Source organism: Pomacea canaliculata, linkage group LG6 (assembly GCF_003073045.1).
Source record: "Pomacea canaliculata isolate SZHN2017 linkage group LG6, ASM307304v1, whole genome shotgun sequence".
In the NCBI taxonomy this organism is placed as follows: Eukaryota; Metazoa; Mollusca; class Gastropoda; order Architaenioglossa; family Ampullariidae; genus Pomacea; species Pomacea canaliculata.
This window is the reverse complement of record NC_037595.1, coordinates 22,652,153-22,678,912: the sequence shown is the minus strand read 5'-3', so window position 1 is coordinate 22,678,912 and position 26,760 is coordinate 22,652,153. Positions and strand designations below refer to the sequence as shown.

The window sequence follows — 26,760 nt, the reverse complement described above, 5'->3', positions numbered from 1 at the left end:
ATTGAGAACTTGCAAGAAAACATTCTCATCTTTCACCTGCATTCTGCAATGGCATGATGAGACACTCCCTCAACTTTGATTGGACCCTCATCTTTCTGGGCATGCGCTTGAGCCGCCTCATTCGCTTCTTCCTCCACTTCGCCCTCCTCATTTTCACATGAAACCTTTCAAAATTCCGACCGGAAGGGATTGTTGGTAGACTGGAAATAACAGAGCTTTATTAACCAGGAAACACTTTCATGAATATTCCTCAATAAACAAAGAGACAATTTTTACAGTTCATCTTGCTCATCCACCTAACAGAAGTGGAAAAAGGAATGAATTACGAACGGAAAAAACAGAAGCGAAAGAAAAATATGAATAAATAAAGAAGAGTACTGACAACTCATCAAAGAAGGTTTTCATGTTACAGAGCTTACAAACAACCCGACGACAGCTACATCAATCGGAAATGTTCTCACATGGCGAGGCTTGTCCTGTCCCTCCCTCAAGGTGTCTTACCTGAGTGTCAGCTCATGTACAACTATAATATTCTCTGTCTTTTTTACCTGCTCGTGATGGATGAACACCGGCTGTGAGGCACTTTCCTCGCAATCTGAATGCTAATTATGGAACGTGGGTGTTCTTATCAGTTTGATCAGTTGAAGCCAAACTTTTTTCTCCATTTCCCCATCTCCCGCTTTCTCTCTCTCTTCCTTCTTTTTGTGTAAGCATGCGCGTGACAGCTAATGTATTTGTGTCAAAGAGAAAAAAGAAGTGTGTATAAATAAATACCTGTGGGTGTGATAGCACAGGGATTTCTGTGTGTGGGTGGGTTTGGTGTGTCTGTATGTGCGTATGTGAGAATTTATATATCGTGTGTGCGTGCGCCGTACATGCGTGTTCCTTCGTGGTTTTTTTTTAACTAGACCCCTTTTGGTTACATGTAAACTGTGAAGAGATGTGCAGACGAAATCTTGATGAAATCTCATATTTAAGTTTGATTTTTCCAGACTTGAAAAGCAAATTATTCTAGAATTATTTCCCCTCTCAGGCCTAGCGTCCCCAGGTCGAAATAAACCTGTACTGTGATTGCCATGTGTATTCTGTTTTATCCGAAATTCATTATCAGAATCTTCCTCTAAACTCTTCGTACCCTTTCTTTATCAAGCAACGCCAGTAATAATCGGTATTGTAATGTTAAAGGCTTCACATTTTGCATAAACAATGAGAATCGTAAGGCGTTGTGTTCACATCTCGGTTCGGGAAAAGATATTATTTTTGTAAATGACTAGCCTGCGTGGGTTTTCTAGAGTTTCCGGCCTTTATCATCCTTCAACCCCCACTTAGCGCGAAATTACCACCAGGTATAAATACTTTCTTATAAAATAAACTAACCAACCATTTTACTTGCCACATTATCACCAGTCTTCAACTAACAGCCTAAAACTGTTGTTTTTAAAAGTTCATTTTAAACAAAAACTTCAAAGTATTCAGATTAACCTTTCTGCACTCGCCTAGATTGCGAAGTCGTGTTCCTTTTGATGCTGAGTTAATGCATTTCTATTTATTTAGTTGTTGATAAACTTCGGTCGAGGTGTAAGTGCTTTGTTTATTTTGAGTTCGCGTTTGTATATTTTGTGCTTTCCTTTCTGTACAGAACACCGGGACTACTTAAATGTCGGGAACATGCGATGTGAAAAATAATTAATCGTTAAAATCCAATAAAACAGCTGATTTTGGAATAAGTTCCAACAGATTTAAACTTTATTTAGAAGTCGAAGATGATTAAGCCCAATCTTTGACTGAAGTTAAAAAATAAAAAGGTTCAAACCGAATTAACTCGGCAGACTGGTAAATAAATCTTAAATTTGATGGGCAACAATCACAAATATTACAGTCTACGTTGAATTATTGTAGATTTTTTGTCACTAAATAGGAGCATGAGTTAATTTTTCCCTGTTTATTATTGTTAATAAAATACAAATACATTTCAAATATGAACTCCTGTAATTTTTTTTATTTGATAGAAAGTTAATTTCCAACATTGCAGTTTTATCTTATATTTACAACTAACTGATGATAATGACTTCATTACAATTAAAAATATAATAATATAACATTATAAAAATTTGATAAGTATTTATCGGTGTAAGGACTTATTTCTTCCTCATTTAGCTGCCTGTAAAAGTTGCTATTTACTTACTATCACGAACAGGGTGTGGGGACAAAGTTCGCTCGGTGGATTTAGACAAAGAAGAGATATGTAGATACAAACTCCATGTGAGTGTCAAAGAGAACATTCAGCATCACATTGTGTCCTGGTCTTTTTTTTTTAAACCGAGGATTTAAGCTTTCCTCTTCGAAGGCAGAAAAGGCTATTTTTAGAATACTGCCCTTTTTTTCACTTGCTGTTTTCTTGACAAATCCGGGTGTAATTAAGATAAAAATATTAATATAATATTTCTAGTGCCTCTTCGTCATAAAATACCACAGGAATATGTTTTTGTGATTATTCTTTATTTCCAACGATTTTCGCAGAGTGCTCGGGTTAGCCTTTAATAAATCATCCTCTCAGCGCATGATCACGAGTGAAATGCTAGTTCCACCTTTCTCTCTCTCTTTCTTTCTCTCTGCCTCCCTCTCCCTACACTCAACTGCGCTGCAGGTGGTTCCGTTCCAGATGTTTATTCATCTGCAAAACTCTAGCATTGAAAGAGATGATGAATGTGATGCATAGTTCCCGTGATTTGCAACGGGAAGCGTCTGACATCATGGAAAACACGACATGTTTCTCATTCCCCTCTAGGATTTTCTCACGACCCAAGTCTGGCACTTCCTCTTCCTTATCTCAGCCTCGCAATTTCCTTTTGTGACCGATTGCCTTGAGGGTGGCTTCCCTTGGCTGCTCGATCATTACGCCTCAGACCGAACTCATGAAGGGAAGGTAAGTCATCGTCCAGAGAAAATCAAGAACTAGTGTTTTGTCTCCACAGTTATGATATTTAGACATCGTGGAGTTCACTTTACCCCTGGAATGTAGTTGTGAATCAGCAGCAAACATGCCCTGGGGTCATCAAACAATATCCGCGGGGATCTGAACAGTGTGGCGAAGACAAGACATTGTCCTTGATCCCTCAGTTTTGCCCACGGGTAACGACTAACCCTCGCTGCGTTAGAAAATGAGAAAAAAACAAAACAAACACAAACAAACAAACAAAAACAAAAACAACAACAAAAAACAAACAAACAAACCAAAAACAAAAAATAAAAAACAAAACAAAAAACAAAACAAAAAATCAAACAAACAACAAACAAAGATGAAAACTAAACTTGCCAGAAAAGTTTGTATTTGATTCATGAATTAAATTGCTTTCGGCGATGCGATGTCCTGTGAGCAAGGGGCGTTTAACTAGAGACTTGCCCCCCTTAGTTTCACATAAACGAGGCGGCAAGACAGCTGTAGGGATGCTGCTAGGTTCGATAACTCACATTGTAGAGACGTGTCCTCCATGTTGTTCTCTGGAGGCTCATTGTCTGAATTATCTGTGCTGTTGTCATTCTCATCAATTTGTTCATTTTTGTCGGGGGATCAGTTCAATCCCTCGTTCAGTGGTCAGCCTGATAATGCCAGATTCTTGTCTCTCATTACTGCATCCGCTTGTGTGCAGGGCCGCCGAGAGCCAGCCCGGGCCCCGGGACAGACGATCTCTCCGGGCCCCTTGTACTTGTAATCAGTACCCCGAAATTGTATTCTACAGACTTGAAACTCAACTTCTGCATGTGTAATGCTTGGGTGTTCTGTCCTTAGACCTTTCTTTAAAAGAGAAAGAAAAGGAGAAGAAGAAAAAAAAAATCCACTGACCAAGGCCGGGCCCCCTTGACAGCCGCGGGCCCGGGTACACCAGACCCCCTGTCCTCCCATCTCGTCAGGCCTGCTTGTGTGAGCGAGTCAAGAAGTTCTGACCAAATAATTTGTTGATCACTGACACTTCCCAACCACAAATCAGATACGACTGAAAATACAAATGAAAAGATACAACTAGGGGTATTGTCTCTACTTCGATGTCATATTTTCTTTGTTATAACTGTATGCCAAGCTTCGTGATATGAGGGACGATGGTCCTTGTGTGAAAAGTTCTGGGCATGGTGGCTTTCATTTGCCCTTTTCAGTGAATTAGTGGGGTCAAATTTGTGCACAAAAATGTTATCCTTCTGTCTGCAAGGCAAGGTAGTAATAAACCCAATTGAATCCATTTGAGTACCAGGTAAAACTCAATGTAAGAATTTTTTTGGGTGTCTACTTCAGTTTTCAAATGTGCTTCATCTTTTGGAAGTTCATCAAACGGCGCCATAAAGCAACCCTTGTTAGGGATCCCTGTATAGAATTTCTTCTGTATCCTTAAATGTCTGTATAGTGGGACTGCATTTTCCCATCTTAACCCTTTCCTGCTCATTGTGTGTGGCTGAAGTACCACTGTCTACTCACCGCGGACACATTTCTCGAGCGCAGACAGCTGCTAACGAGTTAACGTATGGCGGCGACGGAAGTCTTTACCAACGAGGACAAGGTAATCTGAGCGAAAAATCTGGCTTGTGGCTGCCTGCAAATAACATGCCACGCCAGGAATAGAACCCTAACTGATTGTAATTCACCTTTGGGACATTCTTGAAACGGAATTTTCGCTTTCAAGCTTTAAGCTGGAGATCGCCTTACGGTGAGAAAAGTGAGGAGTGGGAGAACTGGAGGAAAAGAAGAAAGTGGGAGGAAGAGGTTATAGTTACTGCACACGTGTAGAAGAGTCCATGCACAGGCAGACACACCAACAGGTAGGACTTATCTGACTTTCCTGTTCCCTTGGCGCTTTGTAAGTTTGAATCAAGATAAAGAGAGTTTCGCAGGCCAGAGCGAGGAGGCATCCATTAGGCACTGTGAAGCAGTTAAGGTGAGCATGGCACACCTTGATATATTTTATATTTCCAGAGTGAAAAAAGTAGGGAAGCACAACCTATACAGGGTTAGTTAATTACTATACTCATGCTGGTAAGCAGGAACATACAGAGAACAGGAAATAATGTTAGGAGTCAAATAGGGACAAGAAATTGCGGCCACATTTATTTTTTTTAACCTTTTTAATGTCCAACAGAGAAGGCAAATAAACAAAGAACATTAAGGAAAAAATGTCCATCAAAGCTCCGGAAGCAATGAGAGTAAATGTCAGCAATGGCACAAATAGTGAAAGAGGAAACAAACTGAATAAAAATGGGTGAAAGACAAACAGGTGTGAGGTGAAGCGAGGAGGTGATAGGACAGGTGACAGATTGTGAGATGAAGATGAGAACTAACGACTGTCATCTCGATAACAGCCTTTCCTGCGACACACTCACAGAGAGGAGAAAGAGTGTGAGAGACAGTGTAGACAGTTACACGGGTCTGTATACAGACTGGGGAGAATAATTGAGCACGGCCATTTTATTTTTACCTGTCTGGAGAAGAAAATACCGGTGTCGGTTATCTGCCTTGCCTCGGGCGCAACCTTCAGATGGCGGCGTTCAAAGACATTGCCGCCGCATTCATCTCATTCCTTCCGACAACGAAACCTGAAGGCAAGAGGCGCCAGAGAGACAGAGATATAACAGGAAATACCTGGTTATACCACTGGTTATACCAGGGTTATACTACGGGTTAGCATTCTTATGGGGTATGACAACGTGAAGTAGGATATATATTATAGAATAAGGAAATTCCACCGATTACAACTGGATATCTGGATTTTGATAGCAGAAATAATCTGTACATGCGATTGAAAAAAATAAAGAAGATTGGTGTTAGGGATGTAGATGGCGATAACAAGACACGGGATTGAATAAATATATTTATATTAGTTGTATATAACAGTCATAGTCTAGGATAGCTGGCTATAACAGTATTAGACGGGTACAATAGAATACTTTGATAAAATATAGTATGAGCAGTTAAAATAGTTAATACGTGGATATAGCACAGAAAAAATGTGACAAAGAGAAATCTTACACGAGCATGGAGAAAAAAAAACTTGACAATTGATGTTGAAAACAAAGGAGGAATTACATAAAGAAAGAGGAAACAGGAATCGGAATGGAAATGAAAGAAACAGTTAGACATGAAATAAAATTGAAATGCAAAAGAAATGAGATAAATTATGGAAAAAAGATGGAAAAGAGGAAGAAGTAGGACAGATCGGGAAAAAAGTTAGGAGGACAGAAAAAAAATAAACAACTAAGTCGAACAGATCGGACACCATCGGAAAGTTTCCTTTCTAAGTCTTTAAACATGATTGCCACGAACTCCATTTTGCTAAGACCTGACATTGTTTTCAAGACACCAGAACGAGGTTTTCACGATAAAGACAACCTCGACTTCAATGCTTTTGTTTGCAAGCGGTCCAGGGCTGACCCCAGGTGAACAAGGTTCAAACTCCGAGCATGTTGAGGTTTGCTGACTGCGATGCTGGAAGCTGCGGCAGCAACTCAAAGTCTGGAGTCGGTGTCGGCCATCTTATCGCCCCGTCAGAATGATGCACGTGCACTGCAAGAGGATGCCGGGAAGGTTCGCGAGGCAAGGAGGACGCTGGCAGCCCACAGGGACCTGTTTGTCTCCCTTGTCTGGCCAGGTGATAAGCGCGTCTGTCAGCGGGACCACAGCGCTCCAGCGGTTTATCGCCCCTTGGCGGATGCGCGAGAAGATGGCGGAGAGATAGCAGCCATTGCCGGTGCAGGCTCCCTTGATCGAAACCTCCGACTGAAGGATTACAACCTCGTTTAGCCAGCTACCTGGAGTCAGATGCAACTTCTTTCTGTGATTACCGCAAAAAGTTAAAAGAATGAGTAATAAATAAATAATAAGAAAAAGTTGTTACTTGACATAAAAAAAGAAAAAAAGTCTCCAATGTTTATCAATATTTATATAGAACAACCATGAATATGGTTAAGCCCGTTTTATGCTTTTTTTTTTCCACCGCCACACGTACAGTTCACCTTCGGGCCAGCACTCTCTAAACTTTTTATTTGATATATTTATAGATAAGATGTTCTGAATAATTATTTACGTAATTTAAATTTAATACTGAGTCCTTGTACCAGTTTGTGTTGTTGAAGATAATTTCTGATCCGATTAAAGTAGTTCCTGAGTTCCTGAGTTCAGCTCGATATTCTTGAGAACAACGAATTCATAAATTTTAAAAACAGGAAATCATTCACCATTTCAAAGCACACGGTGCAGGCCTTCACACTGGGAAAAGTGTTTTATAAATTCTTCACTTTGTATTATTTCTTGTCGGCTTTAACCAACAACTAAACTCAAGTCTGTTTGCCCTGCAACTATAAAAGCTCGTTCAATCGCAGTGACCATCTGACACTCATGTCTGACAATTCGATTCGGTTTCTAGCCACTCGATCTGTCGACAAAACCACTCAGCATCCCTGCGGACAGATTAGTAGATGTTAATTAACATTTTTAAAAACTCCAATCGACTGGAAGTCAGTCACAGACAAAGAAATGAAGTGGCTTGGAAAAGCCTACAGGCTGGTGTGTATATAGCACAAATCTCATTTACAATAGAATTGTCTGCTCGGCAGACACCTAGCTTCAAATAAAGTGGCTGAAGACAAAAATATCTCAACCACAAACAGTCCGCACTTACAAACAGACCCGCCTGCAATAAGAGTTGTTCCCAGTCACGTGACGCTGCTTACAAACAGTCCCAGTCGCCTCACAGCTGCGATTCCGGTGCCAATGTTCTGCGGTGGGATTCAATTTTCAGAATTAAAGCACATAGAAAAATTATTGTCAGCTTTTTCTACCCCTTCCTTTTATTGTCCTTCTTTTGTCCTTCATTGTTCTCTTAACACATCACTATGATCCACAGACAGGTCGCAAAGGGTTACATTTTCCTTCTTCTTAAATGAACTTCTTTGTTCACCTTGACATCATCCGTACATAGGGTTCTCCTCTTTATTAACAGGAGAGCCTGCATTGAAGATTTTATGAAATAGTCACATGCTGCACACAATTAGGAATAGTGTTTATTGAAGATACTTTTATTTCAATTATTAATACTGAATATAAAAATCATTTTACTCTAATCACTAATTGCTTTTATTGATGTTTTGGATGAACCGACTCGCACTCCCTTCCAGGCTTGGCATCCAAACGGATTATAAGTGATTAAAAAATATCCTTGGTTGCTTCGACATAAGGTTCATTGCGTCCCTTTGCAAAAGATATTTATTCTAAATGCTTTCCGCCAACAGATGGCGCGAGCTGCTAGAACAGCGGAAAGTAAACCAAGCGTGAAATGACAGGAAGAGCCAGCAGGTGCAAAGGTATTTCAGTCCTAACTAGCTGGTGATCCTCCTCCTCCTCCTCTTCAATTTGGTCTTCCTTGCATTGTCCTCCACATAAAATGATGTTAATGCGTTTTTCGAGGTTTTAACAGGAGGCAACGAGTGCTGGACGTCCCTCAGTCCGGAATAATGATCACTCTCCTTGTTGCCTGACTATTTCCTGGCTCTCCATCTCTCAGTCGTGTGCCTTGATGCCCTTCTCCCCCTCATCCCCAACCAATTTACCTGTCCTTCACAAAAAAACCAACACACATGCGCACATGATGCACGCGCACACACACACACACGCACCTGTGCATTCTCGCCGAGAGCACGAGAAATCTATAACGGGCCCGAGGCACCTTTGACCTTCTCGATTCCAAGCTCGGGGATGTTTTTATGTGTTCTTACGCGTCTAGACAAAAACAAGTCCGAGCTAAATATAGCGTGGACAAGGTATGAATCTGTTATCAACGAGACACTCCATCCGGGTCACCAGCGGGTCAAGGTCGTTGTAAACAGTTTGAAGTCAAAGATGGAAAATATGTTTGGTAAACAGGTGATACTTGGAATGGAGTCCTTTCCTTTCGTATTTGTAAGATGCTATGATTGTTATTTTCTTTAAATCTGAATGTTAATGTCTCCACCCACATTCCGATTGTGTCTGAGGTTGCTGTCCTCTCTAGTCCTCGTTTACTCATTCGTTTTTCTCTCTTTCTTTTTTCTGTGCTTCTTCGAACATTTCCAAGTCTCTTTACTGCTGTTGTTGAACTTTCTCTTCTGATACTTTTAATTTCTTTATTATTTTATTGTCGCTTCTGCTTCTTTCTCTGATTTGTTTTTTCAATCTCTGTTAATCATCAGCTTTAGTCTGTTTCTGTCCTTCTTTCTCGGTTTCTACCTTTCATTTTGTTTCTTTTTTTCTCTCTCTATTTGTTTCTCATTCTTTCCATTTTAGTACTTAGTTCTTAATTTACCCAGTTCTCATTCTTAATCTGTTTATCAGTATCCTTTATTATTTAAAAAAAATTCACTTCTTCATATTTCTCATTTTTTTTTTTTGTTTGTTTCTCATTTTCATTCAGTGTTTTGTGTCTTGGACTTTCCCCTTCCCTTCAAAAACGTTTGACCCGCCGAAAACATTGACAGGTAATGGCAGAGACATCAGTCACCATGCTGCATGTGCTTGTTATCATTTGCCCCTCGCGTGCTACTACTGTTCTCTCTGTTTTCTCTGTCTGCAGCCTTCGCCGTCAGGTACATCACCAAGCGCTACATCGGCGACTACGACGCCAACAAAGGTGAGTACAGCGACCCCGCGTCTCTTTGAAGTGTGTGCAGGTAGGAATGCTGAAAAACACGGAGAGATGCTGAGTTTACGACCCTCCAACATCTTGTGGATGTTCCTACAGATAGCGGCGATGACAGAGAAATTGAAGATGTAGGTAAAGCCACGAGACACGTGGAGATGCTCGGTGGAGATATATGTCTGAGGCTTCATTCATACCAGCGCGTGCACACGCACGCAAACAAATGAGAAAAAAATAATCGAAACCTAATGCATTTAGTTGTCATACATTTCTAGTTTCCCCAAAAATTTATCTTTCTCCGTCTTTCACTCTGTTCTCCCATTGCAAGCAAGGCTGCGTGACTCCGATGAGGGCAGAGGTCAAGGCAAGTGGCTGCAGTGATTTTTGTAAAGAGGTTGAGGGTAGATTATGGTCCCTCCTGCTTGTCAGGTCGACGAGTAGCAGAACCCAGGCCAGCACACCACCCAAGAGCTATTCTCAGTTCCTCCCAGGGCGACTGGAGATACCCTGTACTTCAGGCATCGCGAAACCTCGCGAATCCCGATGTTTGTAATGATGATTGAGTGACAACCAAACCTCAAACAATCCGGGTGATCGTCTTAGTCTTGTCAAAACTGGGTTTCAAAATAGTCCTGATGTTGATACCAGTCATTAGTATAAGGGACCTGAGCACAGACGGGTATGAACCCTACCCTGTACACCACCCCAGACCTGTGTAGCCTGGCTGCCAGAACCTGTCGTACACCCGAGTGCAGAGAAGTCACACCTCCGTGTACAAGTGTTTGTTTGTACGAAACAACACAAATAAATCTGGAAAAGTGTGCAGTATCTATATTTAGTATCCGCAGGTATATTTTGTAAGGGAGAGAGGTATATTTTGTAAGACAGGGGATATGCCAGTGAGAGAGAGAGAGAGGGGCTGGGCGATTTGTGCTTGTCTGTTTATCAGTTCATGTAATGTTTATAAGTGGGTGCGAATATATGTAGTGTTTGTAAGAGTAAAAGGCTGTTATTCCTGTTTCTAAACTTAACCATTTCTTGTCTTCATGCTGCCTGACTTTCTTCAACCTCTCTGTCTCTGTGTTGATGGCCGCATCGCCAAAATAATCGACGCAGTCATCATTGTAGGTCATCTACAATTCACCGGACTGTGAAATCAGCAGTGCATCAATCATCTTCCCGAGGTTGCTGTTTATTATTTGTAGATAACAGTAGCGATGAAACGTGGAAGCAAAACCTTGCAGCAGGCGCCGGCAGCTGCTGGCAACCGAGATGCTGGAGGTGAGGGTCTCTGTGACCAGATGCAGCAGTCGCACCCCGGGGCCTGAGTTATTCAGGTGTTCCTCCCACTCACCCCAGGACTTGCAAGGGTTATAACATTCTGATGTTCTCCAGACTGATTTACAGAGATTAGGATAAAATGGAATGTGCATCTGTTGCCCCTATCCTTACTGTTTCCTCAGTCATCGACAAGCATCGATGATCAAACACCGGCTCCCAATGGCGAGAGCTTCACACCAATACGAAACAAATCTGAATAATGATCTGAAACAAATCTTAAAGAAAAAAATTGCAATCGAAAATAGTTGTTAATAATTTGAGAGTTGATTCTGATAATGATAATGGTAATGTTAATAATAATTTGTTTCTTTATGTGTACGGAATATGTCTCTTCCTATATAACAAGTCCAAATGTAGCATCCTTAATATAGAAGAACACACACGCGCACGCACACACACACACACATACACACCGAAGGTACCCGTACAGTCCTGTAAACAGGTATGTCCTTGTATTTATTAAGCATTAATTACAAATTAGTTTACAGAACAAGAAACCCTTTCATTCAAAGCTTTTATTATTTTCATTTCATCCTTTTTTTTCCTTCGAAAGTTGTTTGTTGTTATGATATTCAGTTTTGACAAAAACAAAAAAACTGAAAGACATGTCTGGCGATTTCATTCTGTTGTCACAACAGTCATCAGTCGAGGTCCGATGGTGATTCACTCTCTGTTGTTAACTCGTGTGGCAGAGGCTGTAAAATACATCAACTGTTTTGTTGCTTTCGTTTTTATTCCTCAGACTTGTGAGATGTAAGTTTTATCGCACGGCAGCCCGTGTTATCTCCTCCATGTACTTGGTTTACCGTGAGACTGATAATCGCCGACGATAACACCAACGGATTTGACACCCACTGGAGCAAGTCCTGCATCTCGTCCCTAAACACCACGTGACCTCCACTTCCGCCACAGAGATTGGGAGGAGGAGGAAAGTTTATTCGCTAAAGTGTCTTGGATTGAAGTGGACTATTTTTGGATCTTATCTCTCTTTTTCTTGTGTGTGTGTGTGTGTTCTTTTAAAGTACACCAAGAAATTTATTTTTAAAATATTTTTTAAAGGAAGAAAAATGAAAAATGAAAAAAACCCAGATTATCACCCTCGGTGTCAAGCAAACCTCACAGCCAACAGTTTAAAAAAATCACATCAACGGCCATGGTTGAGAGCAGCATCTGTGTTAACCCCTGGCTACTGGTTTGTTAGCAAGTAGCTACTGATAGTGAGGGTTACAGACTTATTAACAACTGGTTACAAATAGTGGTTAGTAATGTTAGTAACTGGTTGCTTATAGTGGGCAGTTGTAGACATGATTATAACTAACTACTGGCTTGTTACTAACCTCTGGGATATCAACAACTGACTGCGGATATGTTAGTCATTAGTTACTGGTGTGTAATTATCCACCTTTCTATCAGGTTCTGGAGATTTTTGCAATTTAAACTTCTACCAGCGTCCACCCCGTCTGTAGGGAGAATATCCCGTCATTCAATAGAACAAAAACTTTAATCGTTTACTTATCTTGACAAAGAGAAGAACTTTCTCGTGTAGCCTTCAATCTCCATATTGCCCTGGCGCTGTGTGCGATGCTAATCAAAGTAAGAGCAGCAAACCTTCTTGTCCCTCAAGTATTTGTTTTCCTCCCATCGGCTTGCCAAGGTAAACACATTTTATCATCTTGTCCAAGAGATTAAACTCAGGCCGCCCTGTAACACTTTGCAGCAATCATACCGGGGTAGAATGACGATAAGGGTGGCACCCCTTACCTTTCCTTCGTCTGCAGCTGAATATCAGGTGGTAATATCAAGTGGTAATATCAAGTGGTAATATCAAGTGGTAATATCAAGTGGTAATATCAAGTGGTAATGACACGCAATGGCCAGACAGAGAAAACAAGCATTCAGCATTCCGGTGTGTTGATGTCAAGCAGGAGCCGATCTCACCAGCGAAATATTTGGGAAGACAACAACTTTATTGTCCAGGAACATGAAAGTAGTCGTTGAGGCAGGGTGTCGAGTATTTCTCCCCACACCCAACACTCTCTCTCTAACACACACACACACAAGCAAACACAAACACACACTCACACATTTCTTACAGCAGTGGATAAAGAAAATGCGATGACAGAAAGTCTCTGAATGTGCCTGTTCGCTATTTTGAAAGGAATCAGGTAAAGAAGATTTAGGTGGATAGAAAATATTAGCGAAATAATTAAAAAGTGGTTAATTGCTAAACATTATCACGTATTCCCTTTAACAGTCTTGGAGCAGACCAGAGTAGGAGGCAGAGGAAGAACAAACCAGCTCGAAATAACTGGCTGGCATTCTAAATAATGAGCAGAATGTTAACAGCTCATTAAAACTTTAGCTGAATACAAAAAAAACAGTATTATTTGAGGAAAAACGAGAATAAGTGCATTAATTGTGTATTGCTGTTCATAATGAGTTTAGAATAGCATGAAAGAAGAAGAGTGAAAAAAAGGTTTAATGACACGGAACTTCCAGAATATTTTTTTTCTTCCTAAATTCATGATTGACTTCGTTGTTTATTTTTGTTGTAGAATTCTGGTTTGAAAGATTGGCAAATGCATTTTCACCGAATTTACTCACACTGCTAAAAATAATTACTCTTTCTTTTAGAAAGCAATAAATTCGTAACCTTTTCGTTACTTTATAAATATCATCGAATATTCGAAATAACAAAAAGCTTATCCTCTTTTGTCCGGAAAATTTGAGGAATTTGACGAATGACCTGTGTTCTCTTGTGTCCAGAAATGATGTACAACCACAAGATCGCCGCCCCTAGGGATGACCTTTCTCTAGAGATTCTTGACACCGCATCAAAGGTATGTCTCACCTCCTCTGATCATCAATAAACTTACCTACCTTACCTGCTCTTACCTTTATCTGTGTATCACGGGTCTTAAAAGGTACATTTGTGTCTCACTGATCATTGGTCATCAACAAAAGTCTGTATCTTACTTATTTATATTATCAAAAGTATGTCTTAATCATTCTCACCACCACAAAAGATATGTACCTCATCTAGTCACCTGGTCTTGTTGTCATCAAGGGTTCTTGATTCACCTAGTATCATTTAATTGTCAAAATCTATCAGCTTTTTCTCTTGTTTTGTACATCTTTTAACCAGTAGAAAAACGCGTTTAGTTTAATTTGTACTGGACAATTGTTTCATGCCCCACTCTCTCTTTTGTTACTTCTTTCCTCACTATTCCGTTTTCTGTATTTAAAAGTGTATCTTCGCTTTTGCTACAACGAAAGAAAAATGACATGAACAACAACGATGTTTGTAACAACAACAACAACAACAACAACAACAACAACAACAAAGACAACAACAACAACAACAACAACAAAATACACACCTCTTGCGTGTTTTCGAGCTACAGCGAGGGCGAAGGAGAGCTAGAATATATAGAGATATATAGAGCTTGAGATTTGCAGTTGTCGGCAGCGAACAGCAATATTCCCGAAGTCTCCGAGTTCGTCAGGGATGATGAGCTGCGCGATAATACAGCCTCCCTTAATCACACTCTGCACTGCAACTGTCCTCTCTGCCATCACTACAGTCAGATGGTCTGATGGGAGAAGAGGAGGATCAGTAGATGAGCACACCGATAGTCAGAGTTCACCTGGTTCTCGAGGGAAATGTTCTGTTTGTTTCCCTGTTCGTCTGTCTTGTCCTTTTGATAGCTTATTTGTTTATCTTTATGGCTATCCGCTTGCCAGCTTACCTGTCTGCCAGTTTTTTTGTCAGTTCGTCTTTATGTCCGTGTGTCTGTCCGTCTACCTCCATCTCTCTCCCTTCGTCCACTTCACCACGAGGGTAACACCACACACACACACTTACAAACCACACACACACACAAACACATCAATGCCGGCGCACCACGCACCTTTGTGTACTTTTCACGGCACGCGAGCCTTTAAACTATTTTTATGTCGTTTGCTCGTCTGCAAATGTTGTAACGGCAGTGCTCAGAGATAAACACAATCATTATGTCGGCGAGAAGGCCTCCCTCCCTTCCCCCAACCTCCATCCTCCCCCCTTCAGCAGCACATCATCGCGCAGTTATCTCCCCCTGGTCAGCAGCCGGCGTGTTGCTTTTGTTTTTAGCTTATTAGCATCCTGAATGCATCTGTGCGCTCGTGTGTGTGTGTGAGAGAGAGAGAGACGGAAGACATCATGCACACGAGAGAGATCATGCTCTCTGTATATATATATGTGTGTGTTTGTTTGTTTGTCTGTCTGCGCTGTCCTTGCTGAGCATATTAAGTAAACATTTGTGACTGCGAGCAGGAAGCTCTGTCTGCAGGCAGGGTGGCACACACTTAAAGAAGATGTTTTGTCTGAATACTTTTTCATCTGATGCCCAATATTAGGTAAAAGGTTTAAGGATTCTTGTTTCCGATAGCACTCGTTAGTTTATGCCTGTAGGCAGGACAAAAAGTATGCAGAACCCTATAATGTTTATAATAAAACACACAATATAATAGTTATACATGATAAATATAATAATAAAATATTGAACCAAAACAAACATTCATTTTATATTATGAACATGACAGAGAATATACTTTAATATTAATAATATTACAAGAGAAGCTGCGTTAATTGTTTCTAACAAAAGCCGTAAAGACTTCTCGGTGAAGTGTGTTCTTCCTGTAAACGAATCACAATGAATCTTTTAATTATCTCTGAATGACGATCTCTTTCCGGAAGGCAACTTGAGGGTGAAGATGGCACTAAACAAGACATAAACCAGTATACTGACAGCCCACCTGCTTACCAACAGGAAATTACTTTCTCTGCAAGTAAAATACACCACCTGTCTCAGAGACTCTCCTTACCCCGGTCTCCATCATCCACAAATAGCGAGGCCATGTCACAGTAGTTCAACTCTGTCGAGTTTTCCCACCAACACGTGGAGCAGTCTGCACCCCTACCCCACCATCCCACCCAGTCTCAGGAAGGGCCGGGTGGCTGCTGTGCCGGGCTGAGAGGGTGAGTACCCCGGCTTCCACAACACGTGGGTAGGACAAGCGGAAACGGGTGGCAGGTACAGGTAGTGTGGTCGTGTCCTCTCTACCTGCTTAATGATGAATTCCAACGGACTTGACGACCATAGCACTGACCAGCAGCCAGTAGAGTGGAAGACAGAAGGTATTGCTTACATGGTCGGGAGACTTGTCATCATCCATACAGTTAAATCATTCACAAAGAATCGCAAACGACTGTTCTGGGAATCCCCATCAGGCAAGGTGTAAAAAACAACCAACCCAACCCACCCACCTTTATTAACGCTCAAAAGAAGTTGAAGTTAAGGTCAGACACATAAGAATGTTTATATGCTTCGGTGCACCCAGACCTCGTTTTCAGTTCTCCATCCTGGTTGTAGAAGCACACAGCCCATCCTTCTTGGCCGATGTTTTCTCCGAAGAACATAAATACGACAGTGCAGGCGAGTAAACCTCCGATGTTCCCCAGGGCTGGAGGAGCTTGGGACTTTTACTGTATGAACACTGGTTTGTTGCCTGACTGGGTGAGATGGCACAGCGCCCCCAGGTACCGAAATCCACTTCAACAGACGCTCCTCTATTCCCTCCCCTCACATCTCATAAAAAATGTACTTTTCTCCCAGAACCTGGAATCTCCAGATTTGCGTGTTTGGCTACAAAACTCTCAGTTCCTGTTGTTGTCTTTCATTTTGTACATTAGTGACGATACCACCGCATTTTTCAAACTTCACATTACAAACGACTACCACATTAAAAAAAAAAAAAAACCAACTGTGCTGCCTCCACCAGTTTCAGACCTTTGTACATTAACGACGACCCCTTCCCCTCATTTTAAAAACTTTGTACATTACAGACGACATCCCAGAATTTTTTGAAAACTTTTTTCGTCTTTTTTTTTTCAAACGTTTCTGCCCCATCAAAGTTCTGCAACACTGCATGTTCTGCTTATGAACCTTCGAGAGCAGCCAAGAAAGTGTCTCGTCTATCTTGGTTTACACCTTTCTGTTTATTAGGCTGTTACCGCCATATTCCAGTCGCTTACTGGCTGCCTCTGCAACTTTGTTACCTGCTAATTAGGTTATTCAAGTTCTGGCATACCTGTAGTCTCGTTGTCACGCTTGCAAATCATGTTTTGGCAAACCAACCAAACAGAAGCGAACTGAGAGAATGTATGGAAGAGCGAAAGGCTGTCAATGGCTGTTGAAGTCTCTGGCAGAGAGAGGACTTCCAGACTGGCCGGCCGCCCTCCTTGCTCTGGCTTTGTGAAAGATAGCGAGGAGGCCTGGCCACGAGAAAAATCATAAATCTTTCTGAGAACCTCAATGCACGCGCCATGTTTAACTTCATCTGCGCCATTTGCTTCCAGTGTGATGATGTTGGGAGAGTTCTCCGCCCGCGGGATTGCGTGTGGCCTGTCATGAGAGATTGGCATGAAGAAAAAAAATGATGAATGAAGGATAGATAGAGGGACAGATGGATAGAAAGAAGGCAGGTAGACAGATAAATGCCACACGACTGGATTTTGTTTTTCTTACCTGTTCAAAATAGGTTGACTATTGCCATTTGCCCACCCGGTCATGTATCTTAAGTCTTCTGTGTGGCCTGGAGATGTGAAAATCTCCATCTGGACAACGGTAAGTTACTTATGATTTAAATGCTAACCCGAGTGCGAAAATTCTCTTTGAGTGTATTGCATTTGTTACAGAATATGAATTCCTAAAATATCTGTGGAAAACTTCCGTTCTCATCTAAGTTTTGGATAAAGGTTAATATTTCATTTCCTGCGACACAATGAAATAAGCTCCCTGTTATATATATATATGTTTGTGTATGATATGGTGGCCCACCCAGAAGAGAGCAAGCACGCACGCACATGCAAACATGCATACTCAGACCTCCCAACGCATCGGACACTAGGCCTCCTGGCATTGAAAACTGACCATGAAAGGAACAGGAACATTCTCTTCTGTGGCTGAAATAAACAAAAGCCACAAAAAGGCAGGAAAACAAGTATTTGTTAGATTTTTTTCCGTCGTCTCCTTTTTTTTTTTTTTTCTTTCCTTTTTGGAGGCGAACCGCGTTTCCACATCACGTTCCGCTGTGAAGATCAACATTCCTGTGCACGATGCACGATGCGCGATCAGACCGGAAGCGAGTGCCGGCGACTCCGCACGTCAGCGATGCAGCAGCCATCAAATGTTCGATGCTGAACAGCTGCACAAGACCTTGGCTTTCGCTCAAGAAACGCAGACGAAGTCCCGTTAATGTTCCCGGCAAAACTCGGTGGAAGGACGACTGTGACAACAAGCCGACAACAAACATCGTTGTTGTCCTCCACCCTGCAAACACACGAAAAGCGTTTGCAGCTGCCTTTTGCTCCTTTTGCCCCTTGTACTATTTTATTGAATAGTTGATCGAACTTATTCTCCATGGGTCACCTCATTTCCTTGTTTGAAATGTCGTTTTTTTGTTTCTGCTGCTGTAGTCGTTCTTTTCTAATCCGTTGGCTACGTTTCAATGCCCGTTTGGAAACGTTTTAAATTCCGATGATTGTATACAACCATTTTAAATGTTTTTCCTGCTCGATTACACTTGCGTGGCTGTTCCGACTGGCACTGCTGTTATTTTCTCTGAGCTCGTACCTTCATCAGCGACTTTTAGGTGACTACCCTAGAGGGCGCTGCACGACGTTTGTAAACATGGCGGGCTCCTGGCCGGCGTCAGACGAATGCGATGTCAGGCATCACGGCTGCAGGCATCAGATCGCAGGCCTCGAGCATGATGTGAGGAAACCTGCACAATGAGGTCTTCATCCAGGCAATGACGAGTATCAACAGCGCTATCAGGGCCCCAGGGGAAGGAGGGGTAGAGTGGGAAGTGCCAGGAGACCCCATTCAATGCCAAAGCGTTGAACCAAATAAATCGTTACTATAACATCCAACAAATATGAAGGATTTTCTTAAGTTCTTTCCATAAAACAGTTTACAAATTCTGATATTCGCAAAATAAACTATTTGTTCCGGTTTTGACAATTAATATCTTGCAACGAACTAAATATTTGAAGAAATTGCGCTGGAGTGACCCTTTAACCGTCGATTGATAGTTCATTGCATCTTTATGTATTCCTCACCTGCAGACGAAGCTGACTTTGTTTTATTTCAGACCAGCACGGACCAGTTCTTGGCTGATCTGGACAACATCCCCCATTGTGTGGAAATTAGTTTTCCTCCCGAGATTCATGTAGCGCTCTCAGATATTAGACATTCTCCTGAAGAGCAATAATCTCTGACCATGACGGCTGTTTGTGGATGAAGAAGTGCAGCGATAGCCAGCGCTCGTATCAATTTCACAGTCAGACACAATTTCATTATGGATGTTTGGCTAATGCCTTCTGCACCACACCATGCAGCTAATTAATGGGAAATGTTTACAGTGCTAAGGTAAACGCCTTTTGGAAAGAAAAGGCTCTGTTTGTTTGCTTGGCCGATTTAAATACTTCCCTTCTACGTGTGTCCTTTGTCCGTAGCAGGAGAGCCTGGGAACTGCAAACATGGGAAAGGTAGTTGCACTGGTGTTCAGAAGTCCGTAACAGAAAGGTGTGCGAAAGTTCCAGGTGTGAAAGATAGCTTTGTTGGAGTTCAGCGGTCCGTAACTGGAGATGTCAACATTCCGATCACTTTGTACTTTGCCAGACTCCCGGCTCACGTGACATCAGTGAACAGCTGCCATCGAAACAAAAATTGAATAAAAATTCCCAAATTCGACAAACCGTCAGTCAAAAGGCAAAACATCTCTCAAATAGTATTTTAAAAAACCGGCAAGAAATGATTACTTTCCTACTCAGAAACAGTTTTTTCAGAAGTCGCATAAAAGTTTCTTAAATTACTGAATTAAGGCGGGTAACTAAAGTTCACACATGCGCACAGCAAGGATGAGACTAAAACCTTAGATGAACTCAACAAAATGGCTGCCGGTGTGTTCGTGCGGTGGTGACTGCGCTGACAGGAAGTTGATAGTTTCTAGAGAGTTCGCCGGAATTAAAATCCACAAGCCTGCTGTTGGGTTCCCCTTATCTACATCATCTATTAAAGACACATTAGGGAGCTCGAACACTCGGCTAGCATGCATTACCCTAGCATGCTCACCCTCTCTGCTGCCCGTGCTTACCTCGCGAAGCTGTTCACTTCAGTGAGTGGAATCATCCACGTGTACATTTGAAACACTGGGTCCGTTGGCAGAGACTAAAGAATCTACTGCTGGAACACTTTCAACACTTTTATGCCATTTTACCAATAAATTCAAAACTGTCTAAATTAGACTAAAGGTCAGGAAAGTCAATGGATCAAAAGTTTTATTTATTTGTTTGAACGAGGTTTAGTAAATGTGGAACGCTGACGTGTTGGTCTTCTCATGGTTTATACAGGTGAGCAGTTCTCAAACACTATTTTTTTTAAACTTCTGTGTCAATTTTCTCAGGCTTTTACGGTGTTTGAAAGCATCTTTTTGCGAGGTGCGTGAAGACACGTTTTGTGAAAGCAGCTAATTACTTCCTGCACGGGTCAAAGGTCAGCAAGCGCAGGGTCTCGAGGCTTTAGGAGAGATCAAGATTTCAAGCGCTTCATAGATCATAAAAATTTCTTTCTATTTGTAGTGCCAAGAGAGCACTGGGAGAGGCACACGTGACTGGAGCCGTCGTTATTTTACTTATTATAACAGTTATTATTATATATTAAGTATATTATCATAAGAGTACTGGTGAACATTTTATTTAGTTTCATATAGACACGTCGATTCAGACATCAAAAAGTAAATCTCCAGCAAATGAATTAGCTTTGAGCATATAACTGAGGCGCTTATACCCAATCAGCAAGCATATGTAAATAAGCCGTCATTCCCAATCAGCTACCATTGGTTAGTACGTTGTCCAATCAAGAAGCAGATGTCGATAATGCATAATGCATATGTTTGTGACATAGTTGAGAAACTAGCTGTTGTTCGCAAACGGCAGAAACATCCTTCTCCCCCCGACTAAAACAACAACAACAAACAAACAAACAAACAAAAAAACAAACAAAAAAACAAAAAACTTCGAGTTGTTTGAAAGGTTATATTTTCGATAGCCGACAGAGTTTTCGCTTAAATTTTAAGAATTTGAGAACTATTGTTTTATCATTTCTTAAAAGCACTTGCCTGAAGTATCAAGCTTTGATTAGCCATTAATATTTATTATTCATGCACAAAGTTACTGTTCTTAAAGTAGTGTTAACATGACCTCTGCTAAAAAGGCTTTGCTGTTTTGTAAGTTTAAGATTTTGAGGGTTTTTAAATCCCCTTCCGATTTAAAATTATGTCTTGTCGGACTTTGACAATGCTGCATCAATTTTTATCGCGATGATATCGTTTGGTGGACCATATCCTCACAAAATGTCCTGGCAATCTTTTGATCATCATGTTTTACTACTCTGTATTTTTTTTCCCACACATCCCTTCTGTGAGTGTTTGTGAGCATTTGCGTGTGTGTGTGGAGGGATAGTTGATACAGCGATACATCATGTGATCATATATCGTCTCGATCTTTATTATCATGAGACCGGTACTAAGATCGAAATTGGTGTGTGTGTACGTGTGTGTCCCAGATAGCATGCAAACGTTTTAAAAACGTTTTAAAAACATTTTAAAATGTTTACATAAAACATTTTAAAAAGGTTTGCAGAAAACGTTTTAAAAATGTTTATCATGCCCATCAAAGTAATGTTTTAAAAACGTTTTCTGCAAACATTTGTAAAACATTTTAAAAATATTTTTAAAACGTTTTATAAACATTTTTCTGTAAAACATTGTAAAAACATTTAATAAATATTCGTATGTAAATTATTTTAAAAACGTTTTTAAAATGTTTTTTAAACCTAATTTAAATGTTTTGAAGGACACGTTTTTTAAACGTTTTAAAAATGTTTTTGAAACCTAATGTAAATGTTTCACAGTTCACACATACTTTACACAGTTTCACTTCAAACATGAAGATTACAACCTTGGTTTTCAAACATACAGTACATCAGCAGAGAAAATGTCGCGCCGCGTGGAATCATGGGAGTACGTGCATCCACAAGAAGAATAGCAAATATTTAGTTACGTAGCATTGATGTTTTAAAAACTGCAATGACTTTAAACTATCAAACCTAATCATAAGTATAACAAAGTCTTTAAAAAAGCTTTGGTGAGAATTTTCAGTATCTACACCGTGGACTGGCTCTAAAATTCCATAGGAGAAGCGAATGCCGGCGAATCAAATAGTGAGTCTTATAAAAATTACGTCATGATGCGCAGCCATAAAGTTTAACATTGTAAACGTTTATAAAATTTATTTAACATTTTTGTTTTAAATGTTTTCAAACATTTTAAAAATGTTTTTAAAATGTTTTACTTAAAAATGTTTTTTTGGTAAATGTTTTTAAAATGTTTTTAAAACGTTTTATCTAAAACGTAAACCTTATTACAACCATGTAAACGTTTTTAAAACGTTTTTAAAATGTTTTCATGCTATCTGGGGTATATGCGTGTGTGTGTGCATTGTTTTATCTAGATGCCTGCGGAGACTCTAGAGCGGCACATCAAGTGGGCAGACGGCTTTGTTCTCATGTACTCGGTGACCGACAGGTCCAGCTTCCTGGAGGCTCGGCGGCTGAAGGAGGAAATCTACCGGCACCGCCACGCCGAGATCCCTGTGGTGCTCGTGGCCAACAAGTCCGACTTGCTCACGGCGCGCGCTGTCACCGAGGACGAAGGCCTGGATCTCGCCGGCGAGATGGATTGTCCCAAGTACGAGCTGTCAGTAGCCGAGGGCTACCAGGCCGTGGGTGAGACCATGGACGAACTGCTTTGTCAGCTCAAGCGAGAGTTCGTGAAGATGCTGACGACGGGGACATCCCCCGGGCTAGCAGCCGCGGGTCAAGCCCCCGGCATGGAGAAACGGTCGCGCCTGTACAACATGAAGAAGGCCTTCAAGAAGAGGATTGTCCGCAGCAGAAGCGACACCTTCTAGCAGACGACACGCTCGGCTGGTTGCAAAGGTGTGACTCGTGACGGAGGTCACAGGGGATCGCGACTTCGCGTTGTTCGCGGAGAGACACCCTTGACCCGAAGTATAAACAGGTTGCCTTTTTATTTATGTTTGGAGAGTGTGTTGCCTGTTGGATAAGCTGGAGACCTGAAATGCTGAATGCTGTGGTCTGACGTCCTGCTCCATGTGAAGCATTTCTGGCATAAACACTCCACATGATTTGTAAAAGTGATCTTCCCGTAGACCTCGCGAATGTGTGAGGACTAGAGTAGGAGACGAAGACACTTTATATGTTCTGGGCCTGCTTCTTTGAAAAGATAACCTTGATCTGCTGGTCTACCTGAATAAGATGAAAAGAGTGCCTTGATGAGATGTAGATCATTATGCTTAAGGGTACTTGCACTCGTATGTGCAAAAACAGTGTCTATCTGTCTGTGTATACGAAAGGGAATAACCTTAATACAAGTCATTAGTGAGGGCGGGATGGCAAGGGAGACGATTATCAAATGACAAAGATTCTGACTGACATGACAACTGTTTGAGAAATGATAGCTGAAATAAAAAATAAGTTGAGTTCATTTTAAAGTACATCAGCTGTATAATAAAACCACGCAGGAGCTAGGAAAAATCAAAAACGACGAAGACGATGACAATAACAATAATAATAAAAATGTTCGAGCAAAGCACCAGTGGCTTTGAATCCACCTATCACCTATTCTCAGAAATCGGCGATTGAAGATTTTGCCTCACACTAAGCGTGAAGAAGTGTCTTCGTATCGTCCGTCTTGTTATGTGCCGTTGAGTGTTTTGTAACGTTTTTACAAATGTCACGTGGTACTGACGTACAAGATGACCATGTGGACGCGATGTGCATGCACGTGGGACGTTAATATGATTGACCTGTTTGCTATCGGTGTCTACAATAGATTTTATGAGCTGCATGAAAACAGTGTGCAGAAAAAAGGTTTTTCTGATTGTATATGCTCTGTAATACAATTAACTTATTATCTATTCTAAAGAACATGTTCGTGTTTAACATTTCTCATACCAGATGATGCATGATTTGCCTTCATGTAACTATATCACAAAATAAACCACACTTTGCATATAGCGTCACTTTGAGTACAATTATTGAGCAGATGGAACAAGATGACACAAATCAAACCTTGAGACAAGTTTATGATGGCGCCAAATTTAGCTTTTTATCACAGCGATTTTTTTAGTTATAAGGGAGGCTACTTACAATTTTAACGTATAAATTGCACTTGTAGCGGTTGCATCCCTTGGACCAATCTTCTGCAACATTTCTCAGAAGGACTTACACCTTGTAAAAAAATATTTAAGCTATATTTACTTTTAAGAAAAAAAAAAACCCTAAAACAACAAAATACAAAAAGTGCATAACCTGATAAGGAATAAAAATAAACGCTTAATACGAATTTTGTATAAAGTGTAAAGAATCGTGCAGTAACTCCAATGGGGTCATGAGGCATAGGCCGGATTACATTATAAAATAATTTGTGTCTACATTTCATGCAATCAGAAATTTAAGGCCTGACAGTTGGGGAAATCCCAGGCATACTATTGAGGTCGACGTACCTATAACCAAATATTTGAGAGGGAGATGGAGGGGTGGTGATATTGTTTCCATTGCTTTTTTGACCCACTTCGCGGGTTTCTTGCAGATCACTGATCGATGATGCCAAAACAAACAACGTATCTCGTATCGATGATTATTAATCTTTATCCATTGCGATTATAGAATTTCATCTAAGGTGTTATTTTGGTTTTCGTCACAATTTTTCTGAATGTGTGCCTGTGTGATCGCGTGTGTGCACACGCATCCACGTATAATGCCAAGGTGAGAGAGTGGAATATGAAGAAATCGCGTTTTAATTTATACATATGATGCTCTTTAAAATTATTTCGTTGACTGCTTTTCAAGTTAAGCCCTAACTGGCATTGCTTGGCTGGTTTTTCTGCGATAGAAGTGTCAGATTTTTTTCTTTGGAGAAAACGCGCGTGCTGTAGTCTGCACACGATCGACAGACAAGTCATACGCATCTCACAGAAGGACAATTGTGGGTACTGATGATGATGAGATGGAGGTACGTACATTTATCTGCATGCTTGTTTGTTTGCGTAGCCACTAAATTCTATGCGAAACAATGTGATAAATTATACACAACTTAATACGACAGACAAAGAAATTTTTGTGGCAAAATATCTTATTACTATATATATATACAATAAACTGCTCCACAGAGCAACGGCGCGTAGGAACCGGGGAAGGGGGAGCAGCCCTCAGAAAAAAAAAAAAATACTGAAAAGGCAAGAATGTGAGCGTCGTTCACTGTCAGCATGTTTTTCCCCACATTCCTCGTAAGCCGAATATCTTCCTATGCACTTCAGTCTGTGGCCACAGGTGACGATCGACGTGTCCAGGGTCGTGCTTGGGGCAGGCAGACGAGGCATGTGCTAGGGTCCGCACTTTTGATTAATGTGGTAACTATAGGCTCCAAATTAATCTCGGGCCCCACAGGGCTAAGAACGGGCCTGGACGTGTCTATCAGCGGCACCGATCAACGAGCAGGTGTCGTGGCGTGGTCGTGGTCATTTAATAAAACTGATTTCATTGAGATACAGCAAATACAATACAGACCACACGTCCGTGTCTTCCACCTAAATAGTGACTCGATATTATTTTTACTTTTTCTGACGGAAATATAGTTCCAAGCGTTATTAATGCTCCATTAATATATCAAACAATTTTACAGCAGAATTATATAAACTTAAGACTACACAGAATTTAATACTAACAATATTACCTAACCTTACATTTTCCACCGAATGAAAATGCAAATCTCCCCCAAAACATGTTTGCATTGATCCAGTTAACCTGTTCTTTTAAGTACAAAATTCCTATGCTAAGTTTTTATTGTGTACCAGGTTTCATAATTTATCACATTTAATTAAGGAGTCGAAGCTCTCGTTATAGACGCACGTTCATGTACCAGATGGCTTGTATTTTGGGTGGCGAGCTCGATCAGTCCTGTGAACTGTCAAAATGTCTGAACGTTTGGGCGCCAGACAGAAGCCTGGGTGTCAGAGACGATTTATCATTTCTTTTCTCTGGTTTCACTGACGTGTGTTAATCTAGCTTAGACGAATTATTTCAAATAAATGTGCAGAAAACACATCGTGTTTAGCTGTGTACACGTGTGTGCGGTGTGTGTGTGCACGCGAGCGCGTGTGACAAATAAGCTATGGAAACATGATATCATGATCAAGCAGCCCTCTACACTTACAGAGAGAATTACAGCATCTGTGATACGATCTCGATCGTTGTCCTGGCCTCTTACACACACACAGACGAATGGACGGACTTGAAGTGTGCGCGGCATAAGCATACACGTCACTGCAAGAGTTCGATCCGGGTGTGCGAATGTCCTACTCCCCTGTGTATGTTGGGCACTGGCAATAATGTCTTAACTCGATCTGGAAAATGTTGCCATAAATTCTAACTCTCCTTTTTTCAGCGCATCATGTCTATAGTGCCAGAAATGGTTTTGAGCAACGTATACAGGCTGACGCACACACATGTGCATGCATACGACACCCCAGCATTGTGTCAGAGGCGGTGAGCATTGTCGTGTACAAGCGCTAATGGTC

General features: G+C 41.1%; 1 protein-coding gene across 1 annotated transcript in view; it reads left to right on the top strand.

Annotated features, from left to right (window-relative positions):
* LOC112566740 (ras-related and estrogen-regulated growth inhibitor-like) overlaps positions 1 to 24,196 on the top strand; it is a 38,229-nt gene extending 14,033 nt beyond the window's left edge. Inside the window, exons 3-5 of the mRNA XM_025243078.1 lie at positions 9,588 to 9,644; positions 13,761 to 13,834; positions 22,612 to 24,196. Coding sequence (XP_025098863.1) covers positions 9,588 to 9,644; positions 13,761 to 13,834; positions 22,612 to 23,070 — 590 coding nt within the window. The 3' untranslated portion in view covers positions 23,071 to 24,196. The remainder of the gene's footprint in view (positions 1 to 9,587; positions 9,645 to 13,760; positions 13,835 to 22,611) is intronic.
* The last annotated feature ends 2,564 nt before the right edge of the window (positions 24,197 to 26,760 follow it).